Below are 16,683 nucleotides of genomic sequence, written 5' to 3'. Positions count from 1 at the left end.
AACCCCCCTTCAGGTAGTTGAAGGCTGCTATCAAATTCCCCCTCATTCTTCTCTTCTGAAGACTAAACAAGCCCAGTTCCCTCAGCCTCTCCTCATAAATCATGTGCCCCAGCTCTCTGATCATTTTCACTGCCTTCCGGGGGACTCTCTCCAATTTGTCCACATCCTTTCTGTAGTAGGGGACCCAAAACTGGACGCAGTACTCCAGATGTGGCCTCACCAGTGCCGAATAGAGGGGAATAATCACTTCCCTTGATCTGCTGGCAATGCTCCTACTAATACAGCCCAATATGCCGTTAGCCTTCTTGGCAACAAGGGCACACTGCTGACTCGTATCCAGCTTCTCATCCACTGTAATCCCCAGGTCCTTTTCTGCAGAACTGCCGCTTAGCCAGTCGGTCATATAAGGTTGCAAATCAGTTCTGATAAATCATAATTTTTAAAAGCCAGAGATTAAAAAAACCACACTAAATACAGTAGGAAACACCTTTGCACTAGAACAAATATTTAACTCTCACTTTGCATAAAATAAATATTGTCACCTAAGAGCTAAGATGATGAACTTGCCAAAGGTTGCCTTAGTTCTCTAATCACCTCTGCTCATACATTCAACATCAGACTGTGTATTTGCTTAATGGCCTAGAGAATTACTAATAAATGCTCACCTTTCTGACCATCGTCTTCATACACATTCCCATTTCATGATTCACTAGTTTAATATCCTACTTTATTAATTGTTGCTAAGTGTTAATAGCTGTTAAGTATTCATTTACTACCATAGATGTGCCTTGCCAGCATGAAATGAAATTTCGCACACATCAAAATGTGTCTCATTAGACAGAAGCTCAGCTGGTGAAAATCAGTGTAGCTCTATGGAAGCTGCAATAATTTATATGAAGATTTGGCCCATGATATGTCCTCAGGTCTTACCTCTTGAGACTGCCTCAGAGAGTCACAGATTTGCAAAGAGTGCCTATCAGTTTCTTGATTTTTCATTTTCTGGTGCATATAACTGAGACGTTCCAAACCTAACCAAGAAAGTAATCAGAGAAAATATATTTCTAAAACTGAAATGAAAAGTATTACTGTAAAATAAACACCCATAAAATATCTGTATGACGTATTACTCTAGAAGCCAACAATATAAAAACAACAATGGAATTTCACAAAACTGAAGTACGGTAGATTGTTCCCACTTTCTGTTAACCTACAGGTTCCAATGTAGCCCAGGCCTGTGATCTGTAGAGCATCAGTGCTCCATGATGCTTTTCATGGTGATCTGCAAAACGTAATCTAAGAGCTGTGTAGAGACAGAGTCAGGAGATAAGGTGATCTGTGGGAGCATCTCACTCTTAAAATGAGGCCTGTATAAGGTACAGCAGTGATTCTCTAACTCTTTCAAGAGTCCGACATGTCATTCCTTAGAACAACAAGGAGTCTGGTGGCACTTTAAAGACTAACAGATTTATTTGGGCATAAGCTTTCGTGGGTAAAAACTTCACTTCTTCAGATGTGAGGTTTTTACTCACGAAAGCTTATGCCCAAATAAATCTGTTAGTCTTTAAGGTGCCACCAGACTCCTTGTTGTTGTTGTAGATACAGACTAACACGGCTACCCCTGATACTTGACATTCCTTAGAACTTAACCCAGACCTGAAGAAGAGCTCTGTGTAGCTCAGAAGCTTGTCTCTCTCAACAGAAGTTGGTCCAATTAAAGATATTACCTCACTTACCTTCTGTCTCTAATATCCTGAGACCAACATGGCTACAGCTACAGTGGACGCATTACTAAGAACTTATCACTCAAATACAGGTGACATAAATTTACTTCTCAATGAAGAATGTATTCTGAGCAATGACATCTGAGTAACCTAAGAATGTATGGCTGATTATCCATTATGCTGCAAATGGAAAATAGAAGGTTGGTACATCAAATGGATGAAAATTACCAAAAAACAGCTAATCTACCAATGCATACAGTATCATAGTAATACCTATGACCATAAACCTCTTCAAAAATTACCAATAGCAGCTAGATTGCGCTTGTACAGTGAGATGCTGTGATACTCCAGAAATTCCCCAGGCCAGGAATCATGCCTCACAGAGACACAGTTCCATTCCCTAATCCCGGTTTACTCCTGAGCAGTAGTAATCTGCTACAGTACCACAACAATAGCAAGTTACTACCCCATCTCCTGGAACAGCTCAGCTGTGGTGGCCAGCAAACTGGAGGAAGATGGAGCCCAGACTCCACCCACTCCATGCTTCTGTCTGCCCATCCCTTTGAGTGGCAGGAATGAGTGTGTGTACAGTGTGTGTTCACAATCTGACCCTATAATTTGCCTCCTGAGGTGGTAGTGATTGGTGACACTTTAGGCTCATGAACTATTACTGGTTTATTCAAGAGTTCTGAGCTTCATCAGCTGAAGAATGTTACATACTTAGCTGATTGAAATTAGATACAGTTAGCCAGTTCTTGTTGTATTTGTCTTCACCCAAGAAACAGCTTTCTGCTGGCTCTGAGCTCATTTGGGTGCTCTGGGGACAACCATCCACTGTAATCACCTGGCATGGGACAGAAAAAATTGTACTCAATATTATAAGACAAGCAGCTCTGCAGCTTCTCTGTGGCATGATTCTTAGAATCATTGCAAGAGGAATACCAACAATAATTATTTTCGCTTGCATAAGGTCTCAAAATGCTTTACAAACGATGTGAAATAAGTCTCAAAATACCTCCATGAGAAAGACGAGTGCAGCGTACCCTTAGTTATCCTAACCTCCCCTATGCAAACACCCCCGGAAAGCCCCTGGTACCCTGTTTCAGATTTCAGACCTTCAGAAAAATGATGCTCAAGTAATAGAAGTGGTTTACCGGGCTTTGCCCAAGGCCAAACAATTGAACAGGGGAAGTGCAGGGACAAGGAAGACCAGAGGCTGTGAGGGAAGCAAAGCTGGCTGAAGTGCTTATATGGTAAAGCAATTCCGCACATAATATTTTGTGGAAGAGCAGAAAGGAACTTGAAGGTTTTGGTGTCCTATGGGTCTTTCAGATAACTCAGATTACAATGTATTATTCTTCCCTTACTATAGACTGGTAAACTGAAACACAGAGAATTGATCAATATTAGCTGGCAAGTGACAGGGCAGAGGATGAAACCTAGGGTTTTCTCTCTCCTAGATTCCAGCTCTAGCCACTATGAAATACAATAATTGAGAAAAATATTTTCTGTATTTGCTACATGTTGCGGAAAACACATTGCACGTGTATAGAAAATGTTACAAAGCTGGTCAGCTGATATTTAAAATGAAAGTCCTGTGACTTTTTAATACACAATCTTTAAAATAGAATTGTTTATCATGCTGTCTAGTGATGGGAATCAGCACTTCAGGGTTCTATTCATAACTCTGCTTAGCCTGCACAATAAGCCATTATTAAGTAATGAAGTTAAACCTTCCTCTGCCTCAGCTTTTTCATCACTAAAATTGGGATAACAGTTCTCCAGCTCACAAAGATGTTGGGAATCTGTAAAAAAATACTGATGCACTCCACATTCCCTTAAAAAGCAGCTAGGACTCAGGGAAGGGGGCATTGGATTGCTGTAGGTTGGAGGCAAAGAAGGGGCTTTTCTTTTTTTCTGTGCAAGCTCCCGTCAGAAAAGCTTGGATCTTGACTGTCAGCAACTGATGGCATGATTGAAGCTGCTCCTTCCTTCTGTCCCATTATTCAAGTGCACCCTCCCAAACCCTGGCCTTAATCAGGAAGTGAGCACAAGAGTCCTTACCACACAAAACTGATTTAGGGCCTGATCCTGCATCCTTTGAAGTCAATGGTAACCTCTCACTGACTTCGGTGGGTGCAGGATTGGGCCACTAAACATTATAAATAAAGAGAATTTAAACAAAAACAAACCAAGACAATAGATTTGGGATTAATTATTTAGGGGCTTTCCAGTTTGGTCATGACTGCAGTACTTTTCCAGGGCTAAAACCCCAGTGGGCATTAATGCTAACTTTACTATCCCCTAGTACAATACTGTCACTAAAGAGCTACCAAGGCAGATTGAGAACATTGCATTCAGCTTATACCTGTACCTACCGGCACCTGAAGCGTTTTTTGTTTCTTCTTGTCCTTCTGGGATTGTCTGTCTCTGTTCTGTTGTTTTGCTTCTGTCCATACAGACGGGATCAACTCTGCAGATTTTGATAGCTCTGAGGGTAAAGAAAAACAAAATTAAATTATTATACAACAAAGATTTGATTAGAAAGTGAAGGTTCAATAAATAATATTAAACTGAAGAATAGTCCCCTTCCTTTCCCCCGTGCAGTTCCTCAAACCTCAGTGAAAGATGCTATCATAATATAATATTTTAATATTACTACCTTTGGTTTTGCAGGTCTTCCCCACTTTCTCTCCCCTGCGGGATTGAAAGCTGCTGCTCTTGTGGAAAGTCCAGTCTCTCCTGAGTGGGTTGATCCAGAAGATGGTGCTACGCTGGCACATGGGCTCAGGCTCTGAGGTGTCACTGTCATATCCTGATTTGTCTGAGTTGTAGGAGAAGGATTTTGATGCTTTTATCTGGACATGCTGTGGAGTACCACGGGTGCAGTTGCAGTCACTGTTACAGGTGGAATGCATGCACGATTGCTGCCTTTTCTCACTGCATACAACTCCTTTTTCATCCCCTTCAGAGAACCCCCAGTTCACATAACCACCTCTGGTTTCCTCACTGGAGTTGTGTGAGGGCACTAAGGTCTCCCTGTCAGTGGCAGATGGCTGGGGACTCACAGAGTGCTCCACCACAATCCCATTATCCTTCTCAGATGGTAACTGAATAATGGAGTCCCATTGTCTCTCTTGGCAATTTTTTGCCTTTTTTTCAGTGAGATTAGTACTCTGCAAACTTTGGTGCAATGCAGTGCTACCGTGGTTATTTTGTTGCTTAGCTGCCAAATCATCTCGCCTGTACTTGGCAGGAGTGCTTGGAAGGGACAAATTCAAGTGGACCTCTTCAGTGGAAGCTGCTCCCTGATGTGGGACCAAGAGGAACTGTCCATATCCAGGGGTTGATTTACTCTCAGAGGATACCCCAGAAGTGAGTGTGTCACTTTCTATTTCTTGCTTTTTCTGGACGCCTGCTATCTTCACGTCCTTGTAGTCCCCAGTTTCAACAACGTGGCTATGGCACTCTGATGACCACTGACTTCTTGCCAAGCTCCTTAGAAGGGAAGGAGGCATGCTGTAGTAGTTGTAATTCTTATCATTCAAACATTCCAAACTGCTCAAAGTCTTCGAATACATGGCATTATTCCAGCTATGTGGCAGTTTCCTACAGGCTCGGTGCTTTGTCTCAGCCAGCAGGGCCTCCTCTACCTGCAACTTGTCTACAGCAGAAATGACTTTTAGGGTATCGACAGTCAAGGCAGAGAGGTCCTGCAGGTGTCCTAGCTGGCTGTCCAGGGACAGCAAAGAGTCTTTGATGTAGAACACCTTCTCATGCACTTCCTTCAGCAGCAAAAACATCTCCTCCACTCTAGGGAAAAACACACCCATATTAAAATAATAAGGAAGAAATCTTTGTATTATTTTATTCCTTTATTCCAAATGATGAATAAAAACATTAAAACAGAGAAAATCTTTACCATTCTCTAATTAAACAATCCACTCCTATTTTTCTACCGTGGTTTCCATCTTCATAAACACCTCTATCTGATGATAAACTAACCTGATTCATGATCTACATTCAGAACTACTGGGCTAAAAGCTAGAAAGCCTAAAATGAATTTTACACTGACTTTTCCATGGGGGGTAATCTACTCTAATAATTAACACATTCAAATCAACCACCGCTTGCTGGCACAAAGTTAATGATCATGGAGAACAAGAGAGAACTGGAAAATATGGGTAAATTGCTTGTGAGCCCTTCTGTCTTCAGAGGTCTCTTTCTTTCTTGTACAAAAAAAACAAACAAATCATCACTCTAAAAGGGCTCACAGGACTACAGATTAGTTTTTTTCATTTCTTACATATAAAAACCTGGTGGGGAAAGAACTTTTTTCAGAGGATCTATTTGCCACCTTGGTTCATATTTTATACATCTGAATGCTACCTTTTACTTTCTCTGTAGAATTCATCTGCCAGTCAAGCAAAGTATTTTAAGGCCTTCAAACCCTTAATGTACATTGTGAGAAGTTCCCAACCTGAAATGATCCAATAAGTTAATTTTAACTAAATGATTTTCTTAGTTTTAGCTATAGATAGATTAGATCATATAATCTCTCCATATGTCATCCCACCAATGTACAAAGGCAGTAAACTAGAAGCAGGCAGTACACAAGAGTAACTGCATTCTATTAGCAGCAAGGTATCTAAAGGATGCAGCGTATCTGGATACCTCCAAGAATCTAAACCAGCAGCTGTGCTGAATAGAAATCATGCTACAAAGAAACCTTGGTGATCCAAAAATGTTATTCATCTAAGCAGTATTCTTTTAAGAGGGGTTCTTTCTATTCTGCTAAATACATTTTCATTTAACTGATCTATTGTTTATCACTTCAGTTTTCAATTAACTCAGATCTTCCTGGTATAATAGAAATTCGCTGTATGAACAAATCTATCTTTTTATCGGCCATTTTTTTTACAAGACTCATTCATTTTCTTGTATGCATTTTGGTTTGGTATATGGAAAATGAAGTCCATGAGTAGGTAATGTGTTAAGTGGGCTACATTTCACTAGGCAAAATAAATTTATGCTAATAGCTCAATGGTGACACTTTGTGTGAGATTTTCAAAAGCACTCATCATTGGTCTAACTCTGCTTCCATTGAAGTCAATAGGAGTTTTGGGGAATGAGGAAGCTGAGTTAGGCCAGCACTTGTGCTTTTGGAAGTCCCAATGAGCACACCTTTGACATGTTATGACTAGAGGGAGGAAGTGTAGCTGAAAGTATAACAAAAGTAATTCCATACGGGCGGTAGCTATTAGGTCTCCATATCATGAATGATAGGTATACATCATCTAGGGTCACTGTGAGAAGAATGCTCATCACTGGTAATTAATAAACCTGCAAATAAAAATGTGTTACACATGCTCCACCCCGCTACCATCCTCTTAGTGGTACATAGTTTGCAAAGGTAAAATGGTGTGATTCCCTAGCCACACCCTCAACTGCTCATGTACTGCACATGTGGGAGTGCATTTTTGCCAGAACCATTAACCAGTCACACTTTGCACTTAGTTTAAATAGATACATTATGGATGCAGGGTGGGAGAAAGGGCTATATAAGCCCTTTCCTCTTTCCCCGCACACATATATTGGAGCAACTATACTTTGTATTCAAAACATTAGTTAGCCAACAGTCTTTTATACCCATTCTAGGTAGGTTTCAGCAGCAGCAAATCCCTCATACCTTTCTGATGTCACACGGATCCTCTCACTGTCACTGGAATTCAAGCTTTCATTCTTTTCATGAAAGTACCTCTCCACACACTGCTCCTCAAACTCATGAAGTTTCTTCAAGTCCTCATCACTCAGGTAGAGTTCTAAACAAATAAGATGATAGCTGGTACCAAACATACTGACAAAGAAATTCATTTGCCCTGCTTTACTAAAAAAAGAAAGAAACTGTTAAAATATATTTCCTTTCGTTTCTTGAAACTGTGCTTATATATGGAGACTAGTGATGTGTGTACATTCCAAACATGTGTATATGTGCTTTATAGCATCTTTCTCAATCCAAGGAGAGAAAGGGCAGCTGATACATGCCCTCTTGCATATTGACTCATTTTATAAAAAGATTTGAAAATGCACAGCCAAATAACTGATCTTAGAGATACTTTTTCTCTCCAGTATTTTCATGCATTATGTTTATATAGTTATACCTAATACCCAATACTTTCCACTATATGACTTACTTATGAGGCTTTTCTTTCATATGACTGCTCTACCTTGTCTCAAAACATTTCTAAAGAGAATTTACACCAGCTATAGCAACCAGGGCTCTTTCAAACATTCAGTGTGATAGGTGGTCATGGAGTTCTTTTTCACTTTTTTCACTTAATTGCTTTCAAACATTCATATGTATACAAATATTAACCAAGGGATATTGCAATACATATTTAAATGTACAACTCCAGATACATGTAACAAGCTTGCATGCTTTGAGACTACTCTTACAGTAGGCCAATAAAAGATTTTTTCACAGAATTGGTCAAGTCTAAGCTACTGCTAAGACATGTAAACAATATCAAACAATTAGTCAGTATCTGGAGAACTTCTCTTCAGGATATTTCATTGTTTTCTTCTCCACATCTTCCAAATTCTTTTTTTTTTTTTTTTTGGGGGGGGGGGGGGGGTGTTTTTTTTTTTTCCAGCAACTTCAAAGTGAATTTCAACACTCCAGAGATATGTTTCTTCATGTATTGGGATTCTCAGATTTGGGAACTATAATATCTCCATTCACACAATGCATTTGGCAAAAATTTTCTTTAAAAAATAGACCTAAATTCCTTTTACTTGGTCTTCAAATTTTCTTTTGCCATGGTCTCTAGCAACTATACTGCAATGGACAGCATTTGTCAGCAGTTACCACATAGTGATGTCTGAGATACCATAGTTTCCCACTACACTGTGGTAACTGTGCGGAAACTGTGAGGCAATGGTTAGCAAAGGTTGACATTAAAAGATTTTATTGTGTCTTTGTAATACATGGTACATCCTCTATTGGAGTACTACATCCTTCTTTGCAGTGAGATGTACTCAATAATCTAATAGGTCCTTCCCATGATCTTTCTGTGCTTGTCTGGATGATTCCATTTACCAACTCTGAGAGGCCAATTAAGTAAGTGAAAAAAAACTTTTGAAGTGATAATCAAGCTAGCCCAGTACAGACAGTTTGATACAGGGGCTCATTCACCTGCACATCTACCAATGTGATATATGCCATCATGTGCCAGCAATGCCCCTCTGCCATGTACATTGGCCAAACCGGACAGTCTCTACGCAAAAGAATTAATGGACACAAATCTGACATCAGGAATCATAATACTCAAAAACCAGTGGGAGAACACTTTAACCTGTCTGGTCATTCAATGACAGACCTGCGGGTGGCTATTTACAACAGAAAAACTTCAAAAACAGACTCCAACGAGAGACTGCTGAGCTGGAATTGATATGCAAACTAGATACAATCAATTTAGGATTAAATAAGGACTGGGAATGGCTGAGCCATTACAAACATTGAATCTATCTCCACTTGTAAGTATTCTCACACTTCTTATCAAACTGTCTGTACTGAGCTATCTTGATTATCACTTCAAAAGTTTTTTTTCACTTACTTAATTGGCCTCTCAGAGTTGGTAAGACAACTCCCACCTGTTCATGCTCTTTGTATGTGTGTATATATATCTCCTCAATATATGTTCCATTCTATGCATCCGACTTTCGTGGGCTGTAGCCCACGAAAGCTTATGCTCTAATAAATTTGTTAGTCTCTAAGGTGTCACAAGTACTGCTGTTCTTTTTGCGGATACAGACTAACACAGCTGCTACTCTGAAACCTCCATTTACCATGCCTTTGTATATGCATTCATTTTCCACTGGGTGGCACAGTTTCCCTATGTCCTGGATAGACACTGATCTACAGAACTTTAACTTCATGCAGAAAAAAACTTGCTAAGCTGTTTTCGATATAGTTTTGGCTTTGTAAGCAAATTCAAATACCTGAAATAACTGTCTGAAAAAATGTGTGAAGCCAAGTCAATAGCCTCTCTATTCAAAGAACCTTTAAGTGAGCTAAACAGCTCTTTTAGGTTTTCTGTGCCCTACAAACAAGCTGTCCCATGTGCCAGTTTACTCACTTATGGCATGCAAATATTCCAGAGGAACATTACTACTTCAAAGGAATGATGCTGCATCCTTCCACAGCACAGGAGCTGAAACAAGGACTAGCAGTGAAGTGGTTAAACTCTAACTAGTTAATCCTGAATATGGCGTCAGTTATCAGTTCTGACCATAACTGATATCTTTAGGGATACATATTCAGCACAGCAAGCACAGATTATCAATAACCTGGGATGTGTTTGTGAAACACCCCATTATAAGCATAAAGAATGCATACTGCAATGCACTGTATTCCAAAAAGCATAAAGTTGTCCATTACTATGGAGTAGAGCATCCTGGTGCTAAGTAACAGCAACATTGGTGTCTAATTTAAAGAGGATATTTTGGATGTGGGCAGGAAACTAGCTAAGCAGGGACTTCCTGTTACTTATATTGTTCACTTGCATAACCAAATCTTTTGAATGGTTTCATTTTATGGCTCCTTTAAATCTATAAGCAGCTTTTATTTACTCACGCTGAGATAGGGGTTATCAAATGTCATGCTTCTTGTCATCATTGCCTGATTGCTATAGCAGCCAAGAAGGAAAACTCCACCTGTGTACAGCATTGCACAATAGGTCAGGTGCACGGGTCAGAAATTGCATTTCCTGAAAAATCAGGCATAGATTCCTGACCACTATTAACTACTGGACATCTCTGTCTATTTCGGTATTTATATGGCCTCATCACATACTATCTTAGGACCTGAATCATTAATGGATTTTATCCTCTTAATACTGAGTATTGTCTTACTGGATGAGGTTCTGTGGCTTGTATTATGCTGGAGGTCAAACTAGATGACCATAATGGCCCTGTCTGGCTTTCAAATTTATGAATGTAGGTACAATCCTGTGAAATAGGGACATTTTATCCCAATATTACAGATGGGGAATTAAACAACTTGTTCAAGATCATGCAGGAAGTCTGTGGCTCAACTGGGTATTGAACCCAGGAGTTCTCAGTCTCAGTCCAGTGCCATATTCACTAGATTACCCGTCCGCCCTAAGTTGTTGACAGTGACTACATCTGCAACTTGTATTGCTGTTTGCACCTGGGGCACATTTACATGTGCATGTGTAATGTCTTACAGACAGAGTTGCCGGCATGTGGGTTCACTGTGGTGCAACAGTCTGCAAATTGCACAGTATAGATGAGATGCTGGGAAGTTGGTGAAATAAACACTATGTATACTGGGAATGGCAAGTAGTGTGTAGTAGCTGAAGGGGGCCACTTCCAGTATGGACCCAAGGAATGTTATTTTAATTGGCCTATGTGCTGTTTCACACCTTAATTTCCTGTGGTGATACAAACATTATATCTCCTATCTTTTTTTTTTTAATAATGTGACTGAAATATAGGCAAAAGGATGTTTTAAAAGTAGTAGCCAAGTTTGGGAATCCTCCCTTAAGCCTGGATCTTAAAAACTTAATGGCCAGAACTGCTGATCACGATAATAATATGTCCAAGGCTGTTGCATGTGGTATATACAGTAATAAACTTGTAATTCATTTGGTTCAGGAAATAGCAGAAATAAAATCAGGGGTTTGCAGAATGCACTTTGGAACAGCTGGTACCTATCACCCAACTCATATCCAAACAAAGTAGTGAGATGGTTATACCAGCATTGCAAAACCAGTTAACCTATGGTGGGCTATCCTAGAGGAGGTTAGCCTCCAAGCCAGGGTTCAAACAATAAGTTTATTATTAATGTGTATACAATTAATAGCCACCATTGTGGTCCTGGGAATATGCTGCTGAGTAATACATCTTAAAAACAAAAACAAAAAGAGAAAGAAATATGATTAAACTGAAAAAGTTATATCTATAAAAGAAAAAAAAGTGTGGAATGTAGATTTATTCTGAGCAAGGGCATGCAACAATGAACAAAGTGTGCATTCACAGTAGCCTTGTAAATATGTAAAATATGTAGCTAGTAGAAAAGAGATAGTAGGGCAATAAGCAATATGCAAGAGATAGCATACGTGCGGTGTATAAACAGCTTGTGATCTGTGTAGAGATTGTTTCCCAGAAACTAATGAACCAGTTACAGAGCGTGTGATACAACGTAGAATAGAAAGCACATGTGGCAGTTTGTTTCTGAATGTGTATATAAGCTGATTAATAATTTTGTACTCTGTATGTGTGGTATACACTGTACCCATCCCCACACGAGTCTTATCAGCTCCATATAGTTTGACTGTATGCTAATAAATGAACCTCAGTGATGAGTTTGGAGTTGAGCTGAGTTCTTGGGAAACGAGTGAATAAGGTCTCAGGGGCTACCAAGTGGATATGGTCTCAGAAACCATCCTAACATACCCCTGAGTGGATAAGGTGTCAGAGGAAACCCTAACACACATGAATCAGCACGGGGGTGGGATGTCCACAGGAAGGAAAGAATAGCAGGAAGCCTTCCTGGCCCTTGAAACAGAGACAATGAACTTTGGGGTGATATGATGGGGCAAAAAGACATTTGAGTTGTCTCTCACTTGAGGGATTCAAGGGTCCAGAGCTCTTGAAACCACAGAACATTTGATCCTTCAACCAAGAGGGTTGAAGTCTTTGGGAACCAAATATAGGTGAGGCAAAGATTGTAACTTGCTGAAATTAATTTTTAATCTTATAAGTGCATTTTTACTTGTGTTTGCTTGTAACCCAGTCTACCTTTATTCCTTATATTTGGTATCACCCACTCCCATGTCCTTTTGTTAAATAAACTTGGTTTAATTTTACTATAAACCATTTCAATGCTGTGATTGAAATAAGAGTGTTTGTCAAACCCCAGTTAAATTAGTGAGCTGCAGCATATTGTCTCTTTAAAGGAGCAATGAACTTAATGTCTGTCAATGTTCCAGGAGAGGACTGGTCAGCACTGGGGGATTCGGGAGTTAGGGTTCACGGATTGTGGCCAGCAAGGAAACGTTTGGACTGGCAGAATCCTAATAGTGTGCTGACAAGTTGATGCGTCAGGGAGTTACCACAAAAGTTAGCAGTAGCAAAAACTCACCCCCTTTGCCTGAGCAAGTGAAACATTGAACCTCAGCAGATTGTCACATCAGCAGATATGGGGGAAATTCAGAACTGGGGTGGTGTTGGGCTCACTCTGCAAAAAGTAATTGGATGGTGGAAGCCAGGGTGTGACCTGCATACTTGTATGTGGGCTGTTAGCATCAGGGCTGTGAGGCACAGCAGCATAGCATTTAAGGCACCCAGAGTTGCAGGGCAGGTGGTGACACAACCCCTTACTGGTCTGGGCTGATAGCCAAATTAGGTCTTACAGTACAAACCTCAGCAAGTGTCCCTTTCACTATCAAGCCCACCAACAAGGCGATGGAAGGCTAGCAAAACATCCCTGATCACTTATTCCTGTAGGCCCCCCAGCAGAAGGCCTGGAAAACTTGCCCTCTGCTTACTTAGTCCAACATCGCCTTCCTCTTGATCCAGCTCATTTGGGGGACGATGGTGGCAGATGTGGTTTATGAGGAGGCCAATGTGGCTCAGAATGATGAAAGGCGGTGGCAGCCATGGCTTCTCGTAATACGTCATGATGTAGCGGTAACGGTTGTATTTCCAGAGCTTGTTTGATATGGATTTCATATCATAATAAACATTACTGTAAAACAGGGAGAGGGGAGAAAAAGAGAGAGGTTCATGTAAGGAACACCTGATAACACAAGATGCCTGTCTCCAGATACACTGCACTATTGAAACAAAGGGCCCAATCCTAAAATGGGGTAAATCAGTTTAGCAACTTTAATTTAACAAAGCAGCAGCAGGTAGAGGCAGACAATGCACAGAGGCCGACATTTTCAAAGTTGCCTCACAGATTTGGACATCCAATTCCCATTAAAATTAATGGGAATTGTGCATCAAACCCACTGAGGTGGCTTTGAAAATCTCAGAGTGTTTCAAGTTCCCTCCTCCCTGTCAAATAATCTCAAGAATTCAACATTGCCTGAATATCTGAACTGGATTAAATGTCGGAATCAGGACTGGCAGCCAGGGAAATGGTTGTAACAAAACAATGCTGCAGAATGGAAATTGTTCTTCAGTACTGGTTCCTCCACTTCCCTCTCCATGTCTCCTTCCACCAACACCCTACAGCAGGCAGCAGCAGTTCAAAAGGCTCTCCTGCAAAGGGTTCTTTGGGGTCAGTGACACTGCTAAAGTTGGCACTGAAAAAAACATCCAACAGTTTATTGTACAACAACAGGCCAATGCTCTGGAAAGTGACCTTCAGTCTTGAGGCACAGCTTTCATTTCAATCTATTTATAATTGCCTGATCACACCTGGCTCTTGAAGACCCAAAAGTGAATCATAACAACATCAGTTCTGTTTTTGAGAGAATAATTAGATGTACTGCTAAGTCTGTACTGAGGATAACCAATTTTTGTCCAATGAGAAAGAAACCAAACTGCAGAAATGTTGGGTTTAGCACATCGTTGCTACTGAAGATTTAAATATAGAAATAATTCACACTGCAATTTCACAGCCAGGGCCGGCTCCAGGCACCAGCATTCCAACCAGGTGCTTGGGGTGGCAATCTGCAAGGGGGGGCAGTCCGTGTGTTTTTGCCGCTCTGGGCCGAATTGCCAACGCGGACGGCGGGGGCAGTCCGTGTGCCGTTAGGGCGGCATGCGCATTTCCACGGAAGCGGCAATTCGGCGGCAGCTTCTATGTTCAGCTGCCCGCGGCAGCAATTCTGCGGCTTCTATCTTCCGGCTGAAGACAGAAGCTGCCGCCGAATTGCCGCCGCCGCGGAAACGCGCGTATTGCCCTAACAGCACACAGACTGCCCCCGCCATCCGCGGCGGCAATTCGGCGCGCTGCTTGGGGCGTCAAAAACAGTAGAGCCGGCCCTGTTCACAGCTATATATGAAAAAGAAATCCTGCCTTGCCATAATTTCAGCACAGGAATTTCTGTTTGGGAATGGAAACAAAGATGGATGTTGATCATTCAATTGCCTTGAACTCTAATCACTGCATTTCTTCAAGTTGATTTTTTTTTTAATCTATGGCTGGGAATAGATTTGAAAGAAATTCTCCACTGAAATATTGAAATTATAGAATAAAAAAACTGTTTAGAAGGTTTGGATTGTTCTTCACTGCCAGTGCTCTAGTTATATGCATTGCTCTTTTGCATTAACAGTCAGGAGAAACTGACCTCAGTGCAATGGAGGGGTCTCCAGGGAGCCTCTTATTAAAATTCCACCACCAAACTGGAAGAGAAATTGTGGTGATTACTCTGTCTTTGATGGCACTTCCCATCTCTGGATGCAAAGGATGCCAGAGATAAATTCACCCTATGATTCTTAAAAATAATGATTAAAGCAGCATTTTTTATTTAGGGTGGATTAGACTGCACCAAATGACAGAACCTCCACCTGTTTACAAGCACAAGTACACCCTGGAAGTTAGGGGTTTATCATAGGCTAAAGGGGGGGGCTTTTGTTGGATCCTCCTGTAGAAATATTTGTAGCATAGCCACTGGTTTGGTTTTGCAACAACATCTCATTGGTACCTACTTAAAGAAAGCAATCAGCAAGTTGACCATGATGATGTACTGTACAAAGAGGTATACAGCTTGGAGGAATGGCGTCAGGAAGGACCCAGGAGGGCAGTCTTCATTTAATTCACAAGCTTCACAGAAAGGAAATGAAAACCACAGTTACCACATAAATCAGCATAGCCCTGGTAGGTTAATATTTAATACGCGTTTCATTCTAGAAGGACAGATCTCATCTGGTGTAAAGCAGGGAAACCCTAGTGATTTTAGAGGATCTGTGCTAGTTTATACCAACTGAGGAGTTTTCCCTTTGTTTTTAAGAAAAATTTTAGACCTCTTCAAATCACAAATCAACAAACATTTGTTTGTTACAGGTTTTTGTGGGGGGCAGTTTGGGTAGATGGGGGTTTCGATGTTATGAGTGTAATTCTTGCTGTGGTGAAAAGGCTCTGCAGTATTTATTCAAGATGGTCAGATTTTGGATTGACTTAATCTCCTCCAGAAATTCATTCCAAAGCAGGATCCCCTGAATGAAAAATGCTTTGTCATTAGCTCCCACGTGCTCTGTCATGGGCTTTGTGACTTCATTTACAAGGTTAAATTTAAGGCTCTAAAGCTGATTTAACAAAGATCCGAAAGGGAATATTCTCCTTTCTGATCATGCATGATATAGCCAGATAACATAAGATGCACACTGAAACCAACATGCTTTGAGGAAGTATGGACTTTATAGTTGGCCCAAGCTGTATGACCCAAATCCAGCAAAGCACTTAAGCACATACTTAACTTTAAGCACATTAGTAGTCCCATCAAGATTACTTACCATCTATTTCTCCAGCATAGACCTCACCAAACATCATCCAATAGGGTTGGAACACAATATCTCGTGCGAGAGTCCAGGTGGGAGGCTCTTCTGGAGAAAGGATCGCCTTTCGTGATACCCCAAAACTCAGCAACACTATTGCCATCATAATCACAATATAGAACATGTTTGCTGTCTGCATGGAAAAATTAAATACAGATAGCTGTATTAAAATAGTGATATTCATTCTGAGTGGGAGTACAAATCACAGCTTTCACATATATGTATTTAAATAATAATAAATGAAAACTAAATGAATTATTTGCATCGGTCTTCATGGCTGAGGATGTGAAGGAGATTCCCAAACCTGAGCCATTCTTTTTAGGTGACAAATCTGAGGAACTGTCCCAGATTGAGGTGTCATTAGAGGAGGTTTTGGAACAAATTGATAAACTAAACAGTAATAAGTTACCAGGACCAGATGAAAAGAACA

General features: G+C 40.6%; 1 protein-coding gene across 1 annotated transcript in view; it reads right to left on the bottom strand.

Moving 5' to 3' along the window:
- TRPM6 (transient receptor potential cation channel subfamily M member 6) overlaps window positions 1-16,683 on the bottom strand; it is a 123,544-nt gene that overhangs the window by 30,369 nt on the left and 76,492 nt on the right. Inside the window, exons 23-30 of the mRNA XM_026652362.1 lie at window positions 16,212-16,386; window positions 15,408-15,522; window positions 13,295-13,494; window positions 7,411-7,543; window positions 4,384-5,534; window positions 4,100-4,212; window positions 2,442-2,565; window positions 931-1,028 (exon numbers count right to left, since the gene is read on the bottom strand). Of these exons, the coding sequence (XP_026508147.1) occupies window positions 931-1,028; window positions 2,442-2,565; window positions 4,100-4,212; window positions 4,384-5,534; window positions 7,411-7,543; window positions 13,295-13,494; window positions 15,408-15,522; window positions 16,212-16,386 (2,109 nt within the window). The remainder of the gene's footprint in view (window positions 1-930; window positions 1,029-2,441; window positions 2,566-4,099; window positions 4,213-4,383; window positions 5,535-7,410; window positions 7,544-13,294; window positions 13,495-15,407; window positions 15,523-16,211; window positions 16,387-16,683) is intronic.

The sequence above is a fragment of the Terrapene carolina genome, unplaced genomic scaffold (genome assembly GCF_002925995.2).
Source record: "Terrapene carolina triunguis isolate 2854851 unplaced genomic scaffold, T_m_triunguis-2.0 Scaffold113, whole genome shotgun sequence".
NCBI lineage: Eukaryota > Metazoa > Chordata > Testudines > Emydidae > Terrapene > Terrapene triunguis.
This window is presented reverse-complemented; position numbering and strand designations above follow the sequence as displayed.